The sequence below is a fragment of the Poecile atricapillus genome, chromosome Z, assembly GCF_030490865.1.
Source record: "Poecile atricapillus isolate bPoeAtr1 chromosome Z, bPoeAtr1.hap1, whole genome shotgun sequence".
Taxonomy (NCBI): Eukaryota; Metazoa; Chordata; class Aves; order Passeriformes; family Paridae; genus Poecile; species Poecile atricapillus.
This window is the reverse complement of record NC_081289.1, coordinates 83,240,583-83,258,697: the sequence shown is the minus strand read 5'-3', so window position 1 is coordinate 83,258,697 and position 18,115 is coordinate 83,240,583. Positions and strand designations below refer to the sequence as shown.

The window sequence follows — 18,115 nt, the reverse complement described above, 5'->3', positions numbered from 1 at the left end:
CAAAAGCCTAAAATCCATGTGACATGTGAAAATCCCTCAAGTTTCTGGGTAGTTCTGAGGCAAATATGCAATTAATTTAGTTTGCAACACTAAGCAGGGATGGTACCCCTATAAAAAATTATTTCCTCCTTTATTTGCTCTCACAGTGTAGGTATGGGAAATGGCCTTTGGAGATCTCTTTTGCAAAGCCGTATTTATGAGCTGTGTTGTTTGTCCAGCATAGCTGATCCATGCCACACACTTCACCTCATCAGGCTGTAATAGGTGCAGACCTGTATTGATTACCATGACTTGTGGGAGAGAAAAATCTTTGCACTTCAAATTGGGTATAAATTATAAATATCATCTCCAAAGGCTGTGAGTTACAAAAGTGGCACTCTTCTGAGACAGCCATATGTAAAGCTATTGTTGTAGAGGTTATTGATTTTATGATTGCAGCACAGTTGTACTTGACCCACAACAATGATCATTGTCCATAAAATCCCACCATTTGGGTTCAGTCACTGCTTCCTTCAAGAATGTTCATTAACGGCAACCAGCAAAGGTCATGCTAATAAAAGAAAGTCAACCCTCACTATATTGGTGTAAATTCACTAGTGAAACAGCACTATTTTCTCACTAGTACAGCTATGCAGACACCTGGAAGTGGATCATGTAATTCCTAGATGTACAGTATTGGGGATATGTAATATGTATACATATGTAGACAGCAGTTGGTAATGCAAACAAGAAAAGTTTATATGGTATGGGTTAATGTGGTTTTAAAGCAGTAACTAAAAAAATTACTTATTTCTTGCTGTGAGATATGGATTAGAACAAGAGCAAAACAGGCTTAAAACTTGAAAGGAATAAAGAAAGTTTATTAACAAAACTACAAGAATAAAAACACCAGAATAAACTTACAGAATACTCTTTTATCCCCCACTACCTAACCGTTCTTTTGTACACGTGACAACACAGAGACAAAAAAACTTTTGGTGGTTAAAACAGTCTCAATTCCTGCTAGAGTCTTTTCATCAGCCTTTGTAGAGAAACAGAAGTCTTCTTCTGCTAATCTATGGAGTTTCTCACGAGAAAACTATTTCTGTTATAGTTTTCTATTTTTCTGATGCCAGCTGCCCGGAAATCCTGTCATCAGTTCACTCCTCCCATTTCACATCACTCTGAGGTGTGTATGGGCCATGAGTTTAGGGATGTCATTTTAAGGATGAGTTATTCAAAGGCAAAAGTCTTCTTCATCTGTCTCGGTGAGCTTCCCTGGAAACAGTTTTCTCATTGCCTCTCAAGGCCTTAAATCTTCGCTTCACTCTGTTCTAGCACCTCACTGTACCACAATTACTCTCTCTTTTGCTCAAAATCCACACTTTGAACACTCCATTCCTCCCAATATACTCTGTCATGAATTAAAGGAGTCTTTTCAAAACACTATTGTCCATTTCCATAGCTTTAACAGAAAAATATTTCAGCTTATAAAGCATCTCCTTATTCTCTCTTCCCCATCTAAAACTTAACTCTTTTTCTCACTGTTTTTGATGGTTTTATGATGTCTTCTTCATGTTGATTGTCTCTCCCTCTGTCTCTCCGGGAAAAAGGAGTAATCTGTACGTTTTATCCAGGTAGTAAAAGAATTAAAGTTTTAGGAAAGCTGCAAGAGTTTATGGTGTGAGGTTTCAGTCCAGCAGCAGAAACTATAAACTAAGCCCAGCTGGCCAGCTCTGTTTTCTCTTCCTTCCCCCCCACCCCATCCTCTGTGGCCTTGTCCGGCCTGGAGCGGGGGGAGGAGGCCGAGACTGAGCCTTGTTACCTTGTCAGAAGCCAGGAACCCAAAGAGAACAAGAGAGCTCTGACTTTAGATCTTAAGGGGGTGTTCACAAGTTGAACTTACTTTTCAATGGTTAAAACTGCTGTCAATTTTTAGAAATGACCGATAATTGGTCAGGAGAAAAAACTCCCATCAGCCACCAGCAGCTTCAACTTCCTTAGCTCCCAAAGCTATCTTAAAGATAAAGTCACCCCATGACAGTTAATCATAATTTACTTACTGCAAGTGCACAAGGGTTAGTCACACCTCAAATATACAATTTTTTTTTTCCAGATTTTTTTTTGTACTTACTTGACATAATTAAAATTTTATCAAACTTAAGGGCATTTGTTATTTACTCCCCCAACATGATTTTTAAACTCCATTTGTTACTTGTTGTTTGTGTTCTGGTGGCCCGTGGCATTTTACAAACTCAGATATGTTTTCTTTCCATTAAGTCATTAAGAAAATTACCCAAATTTCCTATGAAACCATCATTCTCACCTGGGAAATAAATATCTCATTTCTCTGATCCTGCAGAGTAGGGCAACTGCGTTTTCACAGATGTGTCCTCTTTTTCTGCCCTCACCACTACATCTGGGTGGTAGGTGCATCCTGTGTTCAGCTTTTCAAAATACTTGCCAAACACTTGTCTGACTTGCCAGTCAGACCTGGAATTTTCTTTTGCTGTTAAGAAAGAGGAAAGCATGGAGAAGGAAGACATGTTTGATGCCAGCAGCTGAAAGAAAAAGGTGCTTGTGAGGAGAAATTGGATGGGTGCACTAGCAATGAGGAGGTCTTCCTGAAATGGTTGAATCAAAGTCAGAAAAAGGCAGAAATTGGGGTGCCATAAGAGCAGGACAGCTGGTATCAGTGTGTGGAAGAGATGGAACAAGATGAAAGCCAGGCACTGAGCATGAGTTCAAGAAGAACTGTCAGGTGAGCAAGTTGCAGAGGAGGAATTCAGAATTGTATTTCCTGGAGAAATGGGTGTTCTGCAGGAACAGGTGTCCAAGATGGGTGAAAAACAGGCAAGGATTAGGAAGAGATTAATGTGAAATTAAGCCTTAAGAAGGAGACAAGAGGGCAATCCTGCCCCTGTGGCTTTGGCACCTACTTAGCGTTACAGGGCAGGGTGTCGTTCACGCCAAAGCTCTGGGAAAGTTTCTGCAGCTGCAGAAGACATGACCTTGGTGAGCAAGCTTCACTGGTCCTCTTGTAGCTGCAGAGGAGGTGCTGTTGCGTCCTGTTTTGCTGAAGACATTTTGGCCTGGAAGCAGGTTTGCCTTGGGGTGTGAGTTCTCTGCAATAAAAAAGCAGTAAATCTTCTTGACCACATCCTTTCCTCCCAGACCTTTCCTACCCGTTCTCCCATTGGAGAGATGTCCCAGGAGAAGAGTGGGACATTAAAACACTATATCTGCCTGAGACCCTTGGAAGTATTTTCACTGCCAAGCCTGATGTGTTTCTGAGTATGTACAGAAGTGATACCATTATAAGGTGCAAACTTTAAGGTCAGGAGTTGAGGTGTTTGTGGAGCTTAGGCACCTCAGGGTGTGGTGAGTGGCTCAGTTGGGATTTTTCAGGTTCACTTGGATTTAGGCTCTTAAGTTTCACCTCTCTTGATGTAAGGAGGTGAATCCTTTGAAGCAGTTGGTAGCTCCTGAAGTTGGTGTCCAGCAAAAGCAAGAAGAAGGTCAACAATCCCATCTTAGGCCATGATTTGCTAACCCGATTTCCACCATCCTGCAGGAGCAGCCATCAGAAAGGTAGAACCAGGTGCAGATGAAGTTAGGTTTCCCACAGGGCCAAAGCTGGCATTGTAGAGGTGGCACTTGGAATCTTGAGATTTTTTCATTTCACCCATCACAGGATTAGCCTCTGAAGAAAAATCAAGGGGAAATGGTCTGCTCCAGGACCAGAGAGAAGATGAATGATGCCGATGGCACATTGGAGGAGTTGAATTGTGTTGAATCAGGTTAGGTTGGGTTGAGTTGGGTTGGGTTGGGTTGAGCTAGTTGTGTTGGGCTGGAGTCAGTAGTCCCAAGATGAAGCAGATGGGTTAGTGATACCCATCTGTATCACCATTGTACCTATGAAACTTCCGGACTTGTGTTGACTGTAGTCTTTTGTCTACACAGATACAGCAGAACACTATAATCCAAGTAAAAAAATCAGGAGGAAAAAACACTGCTGATGTATTTATGTAGAAGATTATAAACATTTTCCACTGTGGGAGGGGAGAGTTAATGTATTCATTAAAGGCTTGCAAGGTATGAATTCAGATTCTCGCTAAAGTCATAAAAACACATGTTTGATGTGTTTCATGCCCCATGCATGTTCCCATCACAGCTTTTTCTTTAGACACAGGCTCATTCCTGTCCCTCAAAAGACCTCCTTTACTTCCACAGCTGCCCATGTCAGCATCCACACCAGTCTTCACGCTCTGCTTCTGTTGTGAAAGAAGAGAAAATTATATTCTGCTGCCTTATTTTAAAATTGCTTTAGTGCAATTTGTTCTTGGGTTCAAAATTTCACAAATTGGCAAGCAGTATGTGCTTATCCTGCTAGTGACTAATAACCTTTTTACATCTTTAGTGGATGGGGTGTCTTCTGTCATGTAATAGTTATTTTAAAGCACTGCTGCCTTTCCTAGCTGCTCTTTGGTGCCCGCATTGCCATTTCCATGGTGCTGCATTGGCTGCTGTGTTTTTGGAAAGTGCCAAAACTGTGTTAGTTTATGCTTATGCTGCTGGTACATCCAGATGTTTTATGGCATAATTACTATTTAGAAACAAATAATCATAAAATATCATTACAAAGAAGAGCTATTTTCTAAGCAGATGGTTGTTTCCCTTGTCCTGGTATCACTGATGAATTTCTTGCATTAGTAGTTTTCTCACAAGATAGCAGAGTGTGTACTCTTCAGGTCTCAGCCCCAGAGGCAGTAAAAAGCTGTGGGATTTTGGAATAAACTCAGGTTTAAAAATCAGCCCTTGAGTATTTCAGATTAAAGTAACTTTCAGGAATTGCTGCGAAATGTTTTAAATTAGTTTAAATATATTTTATAAAAGCTGTATGCTTGTTAACATCAGCAGCATTGCTGCATGAACAGAGCTCCTGCTTTGGGCTCAGCAGAGCTCAGGTCCATTCCTTGTCTTGGCTGAGCCACTCGGTTTGCAAAAGCATGGTAATGATGACATCTCCCTTACAAAACACTGTTGGATGTGTATTTGCAAAGCAGTGGGGAGAAGGGGGCATAACTGATGACTTATATCATGCTGAAGTATGTTAAGATCTGTCAGGTAAATTAGTATTTTTCAGGTTTATAACCTGTGGAAGCTGTGAGGCTTGAACAGTTGGTTTTCAGTGGTCTGACCCAAGAAGTCTTGTAATTGTAAGTTCTTTTGTGAAGTGTTAAATTTTGAGCAGGTCAAAACTTACTTTATTTAAAAGCCAAGTTTCCTTTCTCCTGGTTCAGAAAATAGTTTGTTTTCAAATGCTGTATACTTTATTGTGCTTTTGCTTGCAATTTTATAGATATTTTTTTCTTAATTCATGATAGAAAAAATGCATGTGCATTTACAAAATTATCTCACTAATGCATATTATTCAAATGCTTCTGAGCTATTGTGAAGTACCTTGCTAAAACAATCAATTTTAGATGTTGCTTAAATAAAGCTGATGAAGTCACAGAAAAGGCAGGGCTGGATAGAAAGAAACTCATGAAGTTACTTAATTTGTCCATATTGCCCAGGGTGAGGTCAGCTATACCCATAATATTCCCAATAGACAGTTGTCTAACCTATTCTAAATTTCCATTGGTGAGATTCTGCACCTTCCATAGGGATATTCTTAGCCCAAAAATATCTTTTTAAGATGAAACCTGAGTATCCCACCTTGCATTTGTTAGGTGAGGAATTTTTATACTTGTCTTTACATGCAGGTAAGGGTGGAGTTACAGATGTGAATAGACAGATGGAGAGATAGATAGACAGACAGACTGTTGTTGATACACTTACTATATAGATGGAGATAGATATATGAAGATTGTATGGAGGTAGGTCTAAAGGTAGCAATAGAGAGGTGAACACATATATCAATATACATATAATTTCAAACTCTGCCTACTTCTCACTGCATGGTAGAGCATTTTAACATGAGTTTTAAAATCTACAGTTGCATAATATCGCATACATCTTTACTGGTTCCCTTCTTCAAGGAAATGGCTTGCTCTCCTGCAAAAAATTGTTGCATTGGAAATTGCAGCCTCTGAGAGTGCTGTTCAGACACAGTTATTACCTTTTTTAATATATACTCAAAAAAAAAGTGCTTGACTGGTGACCCAGAAAATTACCTAACTTTTGGTAACCTGTGCTCGGGACACCTCACAAGTTTCAGATATTTGGCCAATTCACATGTAGAGGAGCAAGCAAATGACCTGTACTCATAGGACTGCCCTTAATATTAAAAGAAGAGTAGTGGAAAATAATGGTGACAGTGTTAGACTCCTGTCTCTTTCCTGTTTTGCAGACCTTGCTTGCAATGAGCTTTTGTGTGAATCTTTGCATCTTGTTGCTCAGAGGGCAAGAGGGATTTACTAATTTTATTTTTTTTCTTTTTTTCTTTTTTTAACCACTTCCTTGTTGTGGGAAGTTGGTGTGTTGTAAACAAGAAGTGGAAGAAAAGCCAATTGCAAGTATGGGAGTTCAGTGGTGATCTTTTTTCTGGGTTGATAGGATGCTTGTTGCTCTGTTTTCATCATCCTACTAAAGATTATTATATATAATACATGTCCAACAAAAATAAGAATTTCTTTGTGTCACAGTAGATAGCAACTAAGTAAAAAATGTCTTTAGTATGTGTAGTCTAGTTTCCAGCATTGGCATGATTTTTCTTATATGAATATTGAGTCTTATACAGCTTATTGTATGCCTAAGCCCACTTAATAAGCTGTATTTCATTTCTTCAAATTGTTCTGTTTCTTCCCTCTTGGCTTCTCCAAAGAATTCATTTCCCTACACAGTTACTTTCAGATTATTACTGTGTCCATGACTCCACAAACGATTACTTCTTAGCCAAACTAAACACATCAAAGTTTGGGAATTGGTTTGGGGTTGGGGTTTTCTTATATCCCATCAGAAATTATTGCTTTTATTTCATTAATTGGTGTTTAGTTTATCTCTTAATTTTGCCTAAGTTTTTAACCTTTCTTTACCATTGTGGCATCTAGAAGTGCTTGTGCAAAAACTCTAAGGTCATTGGATCTTAAAGTTCTTGAGCTTATGGACTCACTCACAATTTTTCCTGAAGCTCTCATTTTCCTCGACAGAACTATTGAGTGATTTTAGGCAAGATGTATTTTTTTAACGTCCTTTTTTGTTAGCTTTACTGGGCATGCTCTGAGAGCTTCTTCTATTTTGGAATTTGATGTTTGGATGTTTACGTCAATAAACCAAAATCGTAATAAAAGACACAATAATTTCTTCCCATGTAGATCAACAGGCTAAAGGAAATGTAAGTGGAGAAACCTTTTGAATTAAAAGTCATTCTGGCATACTTGATAATTAATGCCTGATGCACCCAAGGGTAAAAAAAGTTAGGTTCCTGTTCAGAAATAGCTTTGTGATACAGAAGTAATTTGTTAGCATACAGAAACATGGATGCAGGACAGGCAGGAAGTCTCTTTTATTCACACTTAAGTGCATATTTGGACAGTATTATATTGCTACAGAGTTACAGAATTGCAGAACTGAATACCTAAGAATTATAGAAATTCTTCAATGTGTGTGTGGATAATGTGAGAAAGAAAGAAATTTCCATTGATTCATAACTTTCAGGAGAAAAAATACATTCTGAAAGCTCTGACACACTTGTCTACCCAGTCAGATGGAGTTGGCTTATCTGTTAAGTTTATGTGTAAGGGAGAAATTAATTGTGTTGTTTTTCATGTTTAATAATGTTTAAAGTGTTTATGTTCCTGCAAATGCCCAGAAAAGTCTATATTTCAACCTCTGAACCATTTAAATCAAGTTCTGATAATACTGAGTGCCTTTTAGATATGCAGCTTGAATCATAAATGTAAAAGCAACCTCTGCCACTGTCTAGAGACAAGATGGCTAAGCTACTCGCATTGGCATTTTGCAGCATGACAGGGTCTCAGCGTAGATCGTGATCACAGGGAGCAAACTCTCTGCTGAGCAAGACCTTGTTGAAGAGCAGCAGAATTCTCCATCCCAATGGGGACTAAACCCCAAGGCGTGGAACACCCTTAATTCATTTTGAAGCCCGCGCTATTTAGAGATGAGCTGTCACTTAGAGAAGCAGACCCGAGGTCAGCCCTGTGGCTAGTATCTGTGGAAAAGCTTTTCAACCTGGAAACTTTTCTCTGCAGAAATATTTCAGTGCTAAGGCATGTATGAAGATCTCTCACGGCTCCTGTGCAGCACAAGAAACCTTTGTCCCACACATCTTGTAAACGCGGCGGGGGGCCACCATTGTACTGTGCATCTTCTGAGCACCGCGGGAGGAGGCTTTTGTCTGGCACAGTGGGCAGGCACCGTAGGAGGGCACCTTTGTCCTGCACAGCCAGTAATCGCACTGCAAGAGTGAATTATGGTGATTGCAGAGCTCTTCTCTCTCCAGACACTCTGATTTCAGATGGAGAAGTTCGTCAGCCTTGCTAGGTGAAGAGCTGCTTTTCCTGAGTGGAAGTGGAAAGGGAAGACATTGACAGTCTTTGCATGTGTGTGTGCAACTGGCCATCAGGATCATTCACACAGCCATATTGCATGATCCACTGCGAGCACCATTCCCAGTTTCAGTCTTTGCTTTTCTTCATCCCTATTTTTCCTATTCATTTAGGCTGTGCTTTAAATTATTATTTCTTTGTTCCTTCTTATGTTTGTACTATCTCCTATTCAATATGCTATTCCTATATTCAGCATCTATATTCCCAATATTCTTTCAGATGACTAATAACCACATTTAATAGGCTTGAGCCCAAATACCAATTCCTCTGGAGCTTCATAGATATATTTTCAACCCCATATTATTACTTATTATTTGTCTTCTCAAATGCTTTAGTGACTTCTCCAAAAGTGTGCCAGCATCCATTTCCTAGAGTCTGAGATAATGTACAATGCATAACTCTGCAGCTGTGAGATGGGACAGGATGGGATGGGACGGGACGGGACAGAATGGGACAGGATGAGATGAGATGAGATGAGATGAGATGAGATGAGATGAGATGAGATGAGATGAGATGAGATATGAGATATGAGATGAGATATGAGGTGAGATATGAGATGAGATGAGATGAGATGAGATGAGATGAGGTGAAAGATGAGATGTTAAGTCTGGACCCTGTGCAGCTGCAATGTGTACTGCAGCTGCTGGTGGACATGCTGCTGGCAGGTAGAGCCATCCAGGGCATAGCAGCACACATTTGGGAGCTGCATTACTGTGTTTGCAGTACTGTGCATCTCAAGTGTTTGAGGGCCCCTTGACTGACATAAAGCAACTGATTTGCAAGTGAGATGTAGGAGTCACCACGGCACATTAGAGCAGCGAAGGTCATAATCCATTTTAAGTGATTACATTGACTTCCACTGCCCTAAGGTTGCCAGGTTGACTTATGTGGAAAGCACAGCAGTGGATAAGTCTCTCACCTGCTGATTTTTGTTATTCAACAAAGTCTGGGTTTTATCTGTTCTTATAAAATTTGAGCCTTTTGTGTCTACTGTTATCCTAAAGGTGCTTTTGATTTTTTATAATGTTGATCTCTTTCTTTACTGGTATTCAGACATTAATTTTATGTGTCATAGTTTCAATTAATCCTCCTTTTCTCAAATTAATTTTTTTTTTTCTCATCCCCACCCCAGTCCTCTGGTGCCTACCTGATTGTACATGAATTCTCAGAAATAATTGCCAGTAGTCCAGCAAGTTCATTAACTGATTCCCTGAAGACCCACATATGCATGTCATCCAGACCTGATGATTTGCATATTAAATTTTTAAGAGTATTCCCTTACCTGTTTTTTTGTATCAACAACTGTATTGGCAAATCTTCATTATTTCTTATTATATGTCTCTTTGTGGTGCTTGGAAAATTGATTCTGGAACTCGTTCACTGTTTTACTGTCATTACTCGTTTCACCTCACTCATTATTGGTTCTTCCATCTCTTTGGAGCTCCTTTCCAGTGGTGTTATGCACACGTTAAAATATATATTCATTTTTCTCTACATCTCTCCACGCTGACAAGTGGGAGGCTGCTTTGCTTTTTGACATTTCTGTAATTTATCTCTGTGGGACTGGGACTAGGAGGGATTTATATTTTTTTGTTCTGAAATTGTAGCCTTTGCATATTTTAGAGTATTCTAGCTGTTTCCCACACTTAACAGGTTTTTTATATCTTTTCCATGCAGCATGCTCCTAAGATTTCTCAAAGAATTAATATCTGAAATCACTACACGCTGTGCAACAGCCCATCAGTTAATGCAATATATTGAATCATGGTTTATCATCACGGCTGTTGAAATTAGTGAGCACTAAGAATATATATCTCAAAGGACCTTGTCTTTAGAACAACTACTTCTTATTGTCTCTCTTAAAAATTATTCTTTCTATCAAGAAATAGATGGCTATTCATGCATTTAATTTAGATCTGTGTATTATTAAATACACAATTGAGATTAAAGTCATCAATGGTATTTTTCCTCTGGCAAAAAATCTTATGGCCAAAATCTGTTGTCACCCTTAGGACAAAATTCCACTTGCTTCAGTTGAATTTTCCAAGCCTTTGGTATATAAATCATAAATGCACAGCGTGTGCAGTGTTAAATTTTTAGAGCTCTCCCTTTAGTAGTAGTTGAATGTGAATACATAAGGGCAAAATTTGACCTTTAAAAATGACTGTAAAGGGCCAAGGCAGATACTTAGCAAGCTTTTCTTATTGCAGTATTAATCAAGCAAAGAATCATCATAATCCTGGAAACTAAGTATCCATTGTAGTGATTTTATCACCAGGGAAATTGTTCATCTGCCAGTAAGATTGTTACTAGGAAGGGGAAAATGGGGAGTGTTAAAATTGCTTTAGACTGCTGAATCATTGAGTCCCTCTAGACTCAAAGCTTGAATTGTTTTTTGAGAAGAGTGGGTTGAGAGGAGTTGCCACAGGAAAGCTGTAGGTTAATCAATTTCAGTAACACTAGTGAATGTGAGCATGATCTCTTCTGAGGACAGGAGGAGAAGGGAGGATGAGGAAAGACACAGGGAAGCTTCAGAAACTTACTTTTGTTTGTTTTGTCATTGGTTTGTTTTGTTTTGTTTTGTAATTTTTTTGTTTCTGGATGACCCTTTCAGAGAGGAAGTTATTGATGAAAAAGGAAGGAAGGGGGGAAAAAAGCAATGTATTATTTTCATCTTAATCCAGTGGATATTAATGAGGACTGTTACAATCAAGACAGAGAGTGCAGACAGGCAGAAGTGAGAAAGATGTGTTTGTGTGGGAGATGTCTGTGTAGTGACCAGAAAGCCACGTGGAAAGATGTTTTGCCTTCAGGACTCAAAGCTGTGATCCAGGCATGTGAGAAGGAGGTGAAACCTCTGTGGAGGAGTTTCCTTACAGTGTGTTAGGACAGCCTATCCCTCTGTAAAATCAGCTTTGGTAGATGACTTTTGTGTCCATGGTGGTGGTGGGCAGTCATAGTATACCAAGCCACGCCATAACCTCAGGGACATGTCTGTTAGGCTGCAGGTGTTGCTAGAAGGGAAGCTTTATCCTCCTGCTGGGCTGGCCCACTTCTGTGTTTCCCAGGTGAGGAACAAGTTTTGGTGAGTATTGCTATGAGGTGTCTTATAGGGAATGGGATAGGTGATCTGTATTGACAGCTACCTGCAGGATGGAATCATAGAAACTTTTATGTTGGACTTGACCCTTGAGATCACAGAATCCAACTCAAGCCAGCACTGCCAAATCCAACACTTGGTAGGATGAACTGCCTCTCAACAGAGAATTTCTACAATGATGGGTGAATTTGAAGGTGGAAAGCATTTGTATAAAAGGAGTATGTGGGAAATTTCTGGAAGATGTCTTGAATTGTCTCTGTACGATGAATGCAGAGAGGGGGAGGAAAATCTGTGTGTGCACGTGACGTTGATGCTCTTTGTACAAAAACATCTCTTTGTGTGGGAAGTAGTGTCTTTCCAGAGAGGGTTTTTTTGAGGATTATTTTGCTTATGTGATGGCTGCGTTTGGGGGAGCGGGGATGTGCAATGTAGCAGGTAGTGCCTCCATCAAAGACCTTCTGGAGGGGATGGTGTGTGTGGACCCACCAAGGATGCTCCATGGGTGGATAGAGGGTCCTGACAGGGATGTGAAACTGGGTGTGCAGCACATGCCATGCCAGAGCAGCCATCCCACATCCCCAGGGACTGACAGGCCACACTACATCCTGTAGGGGCCATCATCCACCCTGGATTGCATCCTTCTCCACCTGGCATGCTGTGGCCACTGTGTCCCTCATTGTTGTCACCCCCAGATTGTGATACTGTCACAGAACTGTTGCTAGGCAACAAATGTGGTTGCTGGGTCTCAACGAATAGCTGAAGGGGAAAGTGAAGTGTTGCACCATTGTAGAGTAACCATAGCAATGACCTACTATTACAGACTAAAGAATTATCATTAACAATGTTTAAGTATCAAACAGAGGCCCAGGATCCAAAGACTACCAGGCAGCATCTCTGCATAATTGGGTTACCCAGGAAGAGGTCCCAACTCTTTCACACCCCTTGGCTCCTTATCTCCATTGTCTTGGCTTTGTTTTGGGGGTTGGTGGTGGGAGGAAGGAGGAGGGGGTGTGGTTGTTTAAATGGACTGTGTGTTGCAGAAGGCACTTGCAAAACAATAGAAGCATATGCCAAAAAAAAATACAGAGGTAAATCTGTGTGCAGAGGGAAGATGTAAACAGGACAGGTCCACTTTGCTGTCTCAATATTATCTGTTGGAGCAGGTGCACAAAGAATGCCTTCGTGTTGCATGAGATGTAGTTCAGATCAAGTGTTCTCTTTCGCTTGAAAATGCATATGCCAGGTTAAAAGCAGTATAAAATGAAAACTAAATAACACAAAGTATGCCTGAAAAGTAGACACTTTCTTTTTCTCAAGTTAGACCAGATAGGTGAGGTGGTTCAATGAAGCTTTTATTAGAAGAGTGCTTTGGGATCCCATTTTCCCAGATATGAGACATGTAAAGTATCTCTGAGTGTGATGTGGATGGCTGTGCATATGTATATGTCTGTGCATGTGTCTGTCTGCATGTGTGTGCAGTTGTCCTTGTCAGCTGCCCCAGAGCTCAGTAGCAGGACAGCCCTGCCCTCCCCAGGCTCCCTCCAGACCAGCTGCAAGCAGCTGGGTGTCTTCCCTGGATTTTGCATTTTTGCATTTTACGGAGCATTTATCCTGTGAACAGCCAGCAAGTTACAGAACGACCCCTAGTCAAACTGTCACCTTTGTGTTTTGCAGGTACAGAACGCCATGAACTAACTTCTTGGAAGAGTTTTCCATCTGTTTTCAAGTTCTTCAGTGAGGCTGTAAAGGCGAAGAACAGCTTGGTGAAACCAACCCCAACACGGCGCTCCAACAGGATAAAATACGAAGAATTCTAAAGGAGGGGAGGAAAAAACCCACCACCACCAATGTCTTTGCTGCTTGTTTTCTGCAAGGAGTCTCCCAGCCCCTCATTAGATTATTTTCTTCCTAGAGCACAGGGTCGTGATGTATACATCTAAATAGCGTTTTGCATTATTTCTAGATGAGTGCAACTGTCAAAGCAATATGGGTTCACTGGTTGTGCTTCCTGTGGGCTGTAACTTGGATTTTGTGCTGCCCATCAGTGTGCAGATTAAGGCTGACAGTGGTACTGCACAGTGCAGCATGGTGCAGCTCTAATTGCCCTGACATAGCCCTGCACCAAGCTGATGCCAGAATTTAACAGCTTCATCACAGTCCTATCGCCTGCAGGATTTTTTGCAGCTTCCTTCTATTTTGAGACAGAACAGAATATGAATTACTCTTTTTTAAAAGATGGCCCTAACTCAAACGTGTTAACCAGCCTATGATTTTATACCTAGTAGCCTTCTCTTTCTCTGGGACCAAGCGGAATTTACTTCTAACTCTCTCATTTTTCTGCTGGCAAGAGTGTCCAAGAAGTTTGCCCAGAATTCTAGAAAAGGCTTCATTGTTGAAGAGATTTTCTCTTGCTAGATCAATGGTATTATCTGTAGATCTTCTCTTCCTTTGGAAAGCTCTACTTAAAAGAAATGCCTATTCATTAGCAGGCTGGATCATACTGTGAAATGTGACAGGAAAAAAAAAAAAAAAGGAAAAAAAAAAGAGACATACTGCATATTTTTTCTGTTTATTTTTAAACACAAAAATGCTTCCATTTTCATATGCTAGGTTTTTAATGACTTGCTGTCCCATGGTTATTCCCTTTTTCCTAAACTCGCAGGTTCCTCCCCACTTTCCTGGTCTCTTGGACAAAGGTTGGCCAGCAGGGCACCCTGTGTTGGAATTTCACACTCTGCATACGGGGTAACTGTAGCTGTAACTGTTGTGTTAGGCAGGTTTTTTCCACTAAAACTAAGGGAAAAGATGTGCTTGATAGCATGCCCGGTGATCAAGCACTGTAATTAAGCTCCTTTGGTGTTCATAAGACTAAATTAAAATGGCCCTTTCTTTAATGGTCATACCCACCAGCAAGGAGGTGCCACTCAAACATGAGTTTTGGACCCAGTCCTCCCTCTCCTCATGCCGTGTGTCCAATCCTACAGCTGGGGGCCTGAAACGGTGGTGGGGAGCATTGAAACAAAACAATGTCAAAGCAAGGGTACCCTTCTATGCCATGGAGCAAAAGCAGAAGTGCTCACAGTGAGGTGCAAAGGGAAACCCAGCTGGATTCGGGCCTAAATCCTCCTGGTGGGAGGCTTCTCAGCACCCATGGAGTGCTTACATCCGTCCCTGCTCATACTGGCAGCAGGGCTTCACTTCCCCAGCTCCTGCTTCCAGTCAATCCACAGCTGCATTTAAGCTCTGCCCTTGGGGAGGGGTGCCTGCAGCAAACCCCCGGGGTGCTGGGGGAGGTGTCAGGCCATGCCCATGTGGAAGGAAGTGCGGTATCTGTGCCTGGCAGATTTTCTTCCTGGAGGGGATCCTGTTGCTGATCGGAGAGGACTGCACATGGCTTCCTCTGGCCTCCAGTCTCTGCACTCGCTCCCAAGATGCTGCTGCCTGTGGCCAGCCTGATTCCCTGCTGTGGGGGTCTGCTGCCCCCCTCCCCAGGTCCATGTCCACCCTGGCCCCCTGGACACTGTGTGTTTTAGGGATAAGGCAAGAGTTTATGTGGTGTGGTTTGGGTGTCTGTGCTTCTTCCCGCAGACGGGGAAGATGCAGTGGGCTGGGAAGTTTGCACACACACACACACACACACACACACACACACACACACACACACACACACCAGACCTGCCACTCTCCATCTCTCTGGAGGTGAGATGGGTTCCCAAATACTGGAGGAGCAGATCTATTTTTGTAACTGTTGATGAGAAAAAAACTGCAAACATTTTTACTGTAACACCATTTTCTAAAGAATTTTTCTTTACTATGCCCTGGGCCCAGCTCACATTATTGCTCCTGTGGGGGGCTGTAGAGCAGAGGGGATCCTCACCACTGATACTGCTCTGCTTGCAGTGAACAAAAAATAAATATGCTATCTTCTCTCCTTCTTGCACACTTTGTGTCCTTGCACCAAGCTCCATGGGAACTGCTGTCCCTGGTGGGTAGGGTGGGGGCTGCACGGGCAGCAGCTCCACCAGCCTCAGAACACATGCAAGGGAGGCAGGTGTGTCTGCAAACCCCATATGGTTGCAGGGTTGGGGCTGGAAGGTATGAGCAGGGTGTGAGGGAAGTCAGGCTCATTTGTGCCCTGGAGTGGGCTGTATGTTCAGCCCTGTGGCTCAGCCCACATGAGCATGGGCTTCTCTCCACACACCCCACATCATCCATGGGAAGCCACATAAGCAAGTGGGCTGCACCATCCTCTCCTCTTTAGCTGTTCAGAAACATGAAACCATATAAAAACACACTAAGAGAGGAGTTTGATCAGTTTTTTGCAGAGGGGCATGGGCTATAGATGGAGGAGACAGCATCTCTGGCCCCAGCTGCAGAACATTTTTCTGGGCTGCAGACAGAGAGGAAGGAGTGGTAGCACCCACGTGGAAAAGTGACAGTGGTAACCCTGCAGCACACTAAGGAGGGATGAGTGCTGATTTAGCCTATTCCTTAGGATTGATGTTTTTAAAGATGCACTCCACAGGCCCCTCAGGCCATGACATCTTTAGGAGACAGAGGTCTGATATCAAGCTCCTCCTGATTTCATCACAGGAAAGCTCCCTGACGTGGTGCAACAGCCTCTGCCCTGTAGCTTTGGAACTACAAGTGCAAAAGTGACCAAAAAAACCCTCAAAAGCACAACAAACCCCCCAAACCCAAAACAACAACAGAAAACCAACAAAACTGACCCTACAATACGATCTAGGAAAACTCCCAGCTCCTTGCCACCCAGAAGGTTTGCACATCATTGGTTGAGTCAAAATGCCACCATTGAAGCCGTGGATCAATGAAAGCAGTGCTTCTTTGTCAAGAATGGAGAGCAGGAAAGTGTTCCTAGCAGAAAACAGCTGGCAGACCCCCAAACACAGCAGGGCTGTGGGGAAAAAGAAAGAAAAAGGGAGGCGGGGGAAAAAAGTTAAGGTATACCTCGTCTTCATTGTGCATACATGGCAGTACACTGGTTACAGTAGCAGTCCTCACAGTGTGATTCTCCCAGACTCAGAAGAAGCTGCTGATTTTCATGGAAATCTGCATTTTTCCTCTGTCACTGAGAAACATCACTTATTGTGGGTAGTGGGATTTTTTTCCCCCTCTAGAAATTTCATTCAGAAGTACAAATGAAAAGTATCACATCTAAAACTGCATGGAGCCACATATTGCACCATTCTCAACTCAACCAAACCAGAAATAACCTGCCAAGAATGTGTACATCCATCGTACACCAGGGTAGAGCTACATCTACAGAGCAGAATGATGTGTGTATGCGTGTGTGTGTGTGTGTGTGTGTGTGTGTGTGTGTGTGTGTGTGTGACTGCACACATTCATGGATATCTCCATCTCACAGGGATGTGTGTGTGTGTGTGCACGTGTGTGTGTGTGTGTGCGTCCACATTATTTTGATGTACTCAACAAAGTGTGAAAAATGTACTTCTAGGAAAACTTGAAAGGAGATGTCATTTATCATTGTATCATCATAATACCACAAATTTCACTTTTCTGTTCCATTTTGGATTGCATGTGTTTGAGAGTATTTCACTAGATCAGTGACAGCTCTTTATTTGCATAATTATATGCTCTGGTCTGAAGAGAAAACTAACCCCCAAATTTCATGGGTCACCAAACTGCAACAATCAATGTTTTATCACATATGCTAAGCAAAACCTAAGGAGCTATATGAAGTTTCTTGTGGATTTTTTGCTCCTCAGAAAATTAAAGATGTACCTCCTGAATAGATGCAAAATCTTTCCAAGCTCTTTGTAGCTGAATTCCATTTGAAGGGAAAACTAGAGATTAGCTCATAGATCTGGATTTCAGACCCACTAGCATTCTTACTTCAAAGTGGATTCAGACAAGCAGCTTTACTGCATCTCTAAATTTTGCCATCCTAAGTAATGTCATTTAAATGGTGAAAATCAAAAATTAAAAGAAAATCACTAAATTAAAAGAAAAAAACAAAATTGTCAAATGTAAAAAATACAGTCACCCCTTTTCTTATCAAGCCCACAGTGACCAGTGGGTTTCATTCATTCTGTGCAGTTTTATAGTATCAGCTGGGTGCTATCCCTATATAAAGATACAGATATTTGGTATATGTAGAAAACCCTTTCCTGAGTTGTAGAATTTGTTCTGGTCCATCAGTTGCACTATAAGCACATGCTTCAGTTAGGGCACAAATACTCCCAAGTTTCTTTCTCAATCAAAATGCCTTCTTATGAGGAGGAAGGAACTTGGGGATGGGAACTGACTGGCAGTGGCAGTTATAATACAACTGTATATAATTGTATAGTATATTGTACATAATGCAATATAGTGCAATGTAATACAGGAAAATGCAATATAATAGTTCACACAAAGTACAGGAGGCTCTGTCAGAAGTGTAGGTGAGCAGCACCTATCCCAGAGTGCATACCACCCACACTTA

General features: G+C 41.5%; 1 protein-coding gene across 3 annotated transcripts in view; it reads left to right on the top strand.

Annotated features, from left to right (window-relative positions):
* Positions 1-14,586, top strand: part of FAM172A (family with sequence similarity 172 member A) — a 256,713-nt gene extending 242,127 nt beyond the window's left edge. For all 3 annotated transcript variants that reach the window (XM_058826615.1, XM_058826614.1, XM_058826613.1), the window contains one exon: positions 13,327-14,586. In XM_058826615.1, coding sequence (XP_058682598.1) covers positions 13,327-13,469 — 143 coding nt within the window. In that variant the 3' untranslated portion in view covers positions 13,470-14,586. The remainder of the gene's footprint in view (positions 1-13,326) is intronic.
* Positions 14,587-18,115: the final 3,529 nt, after the last annotated feature.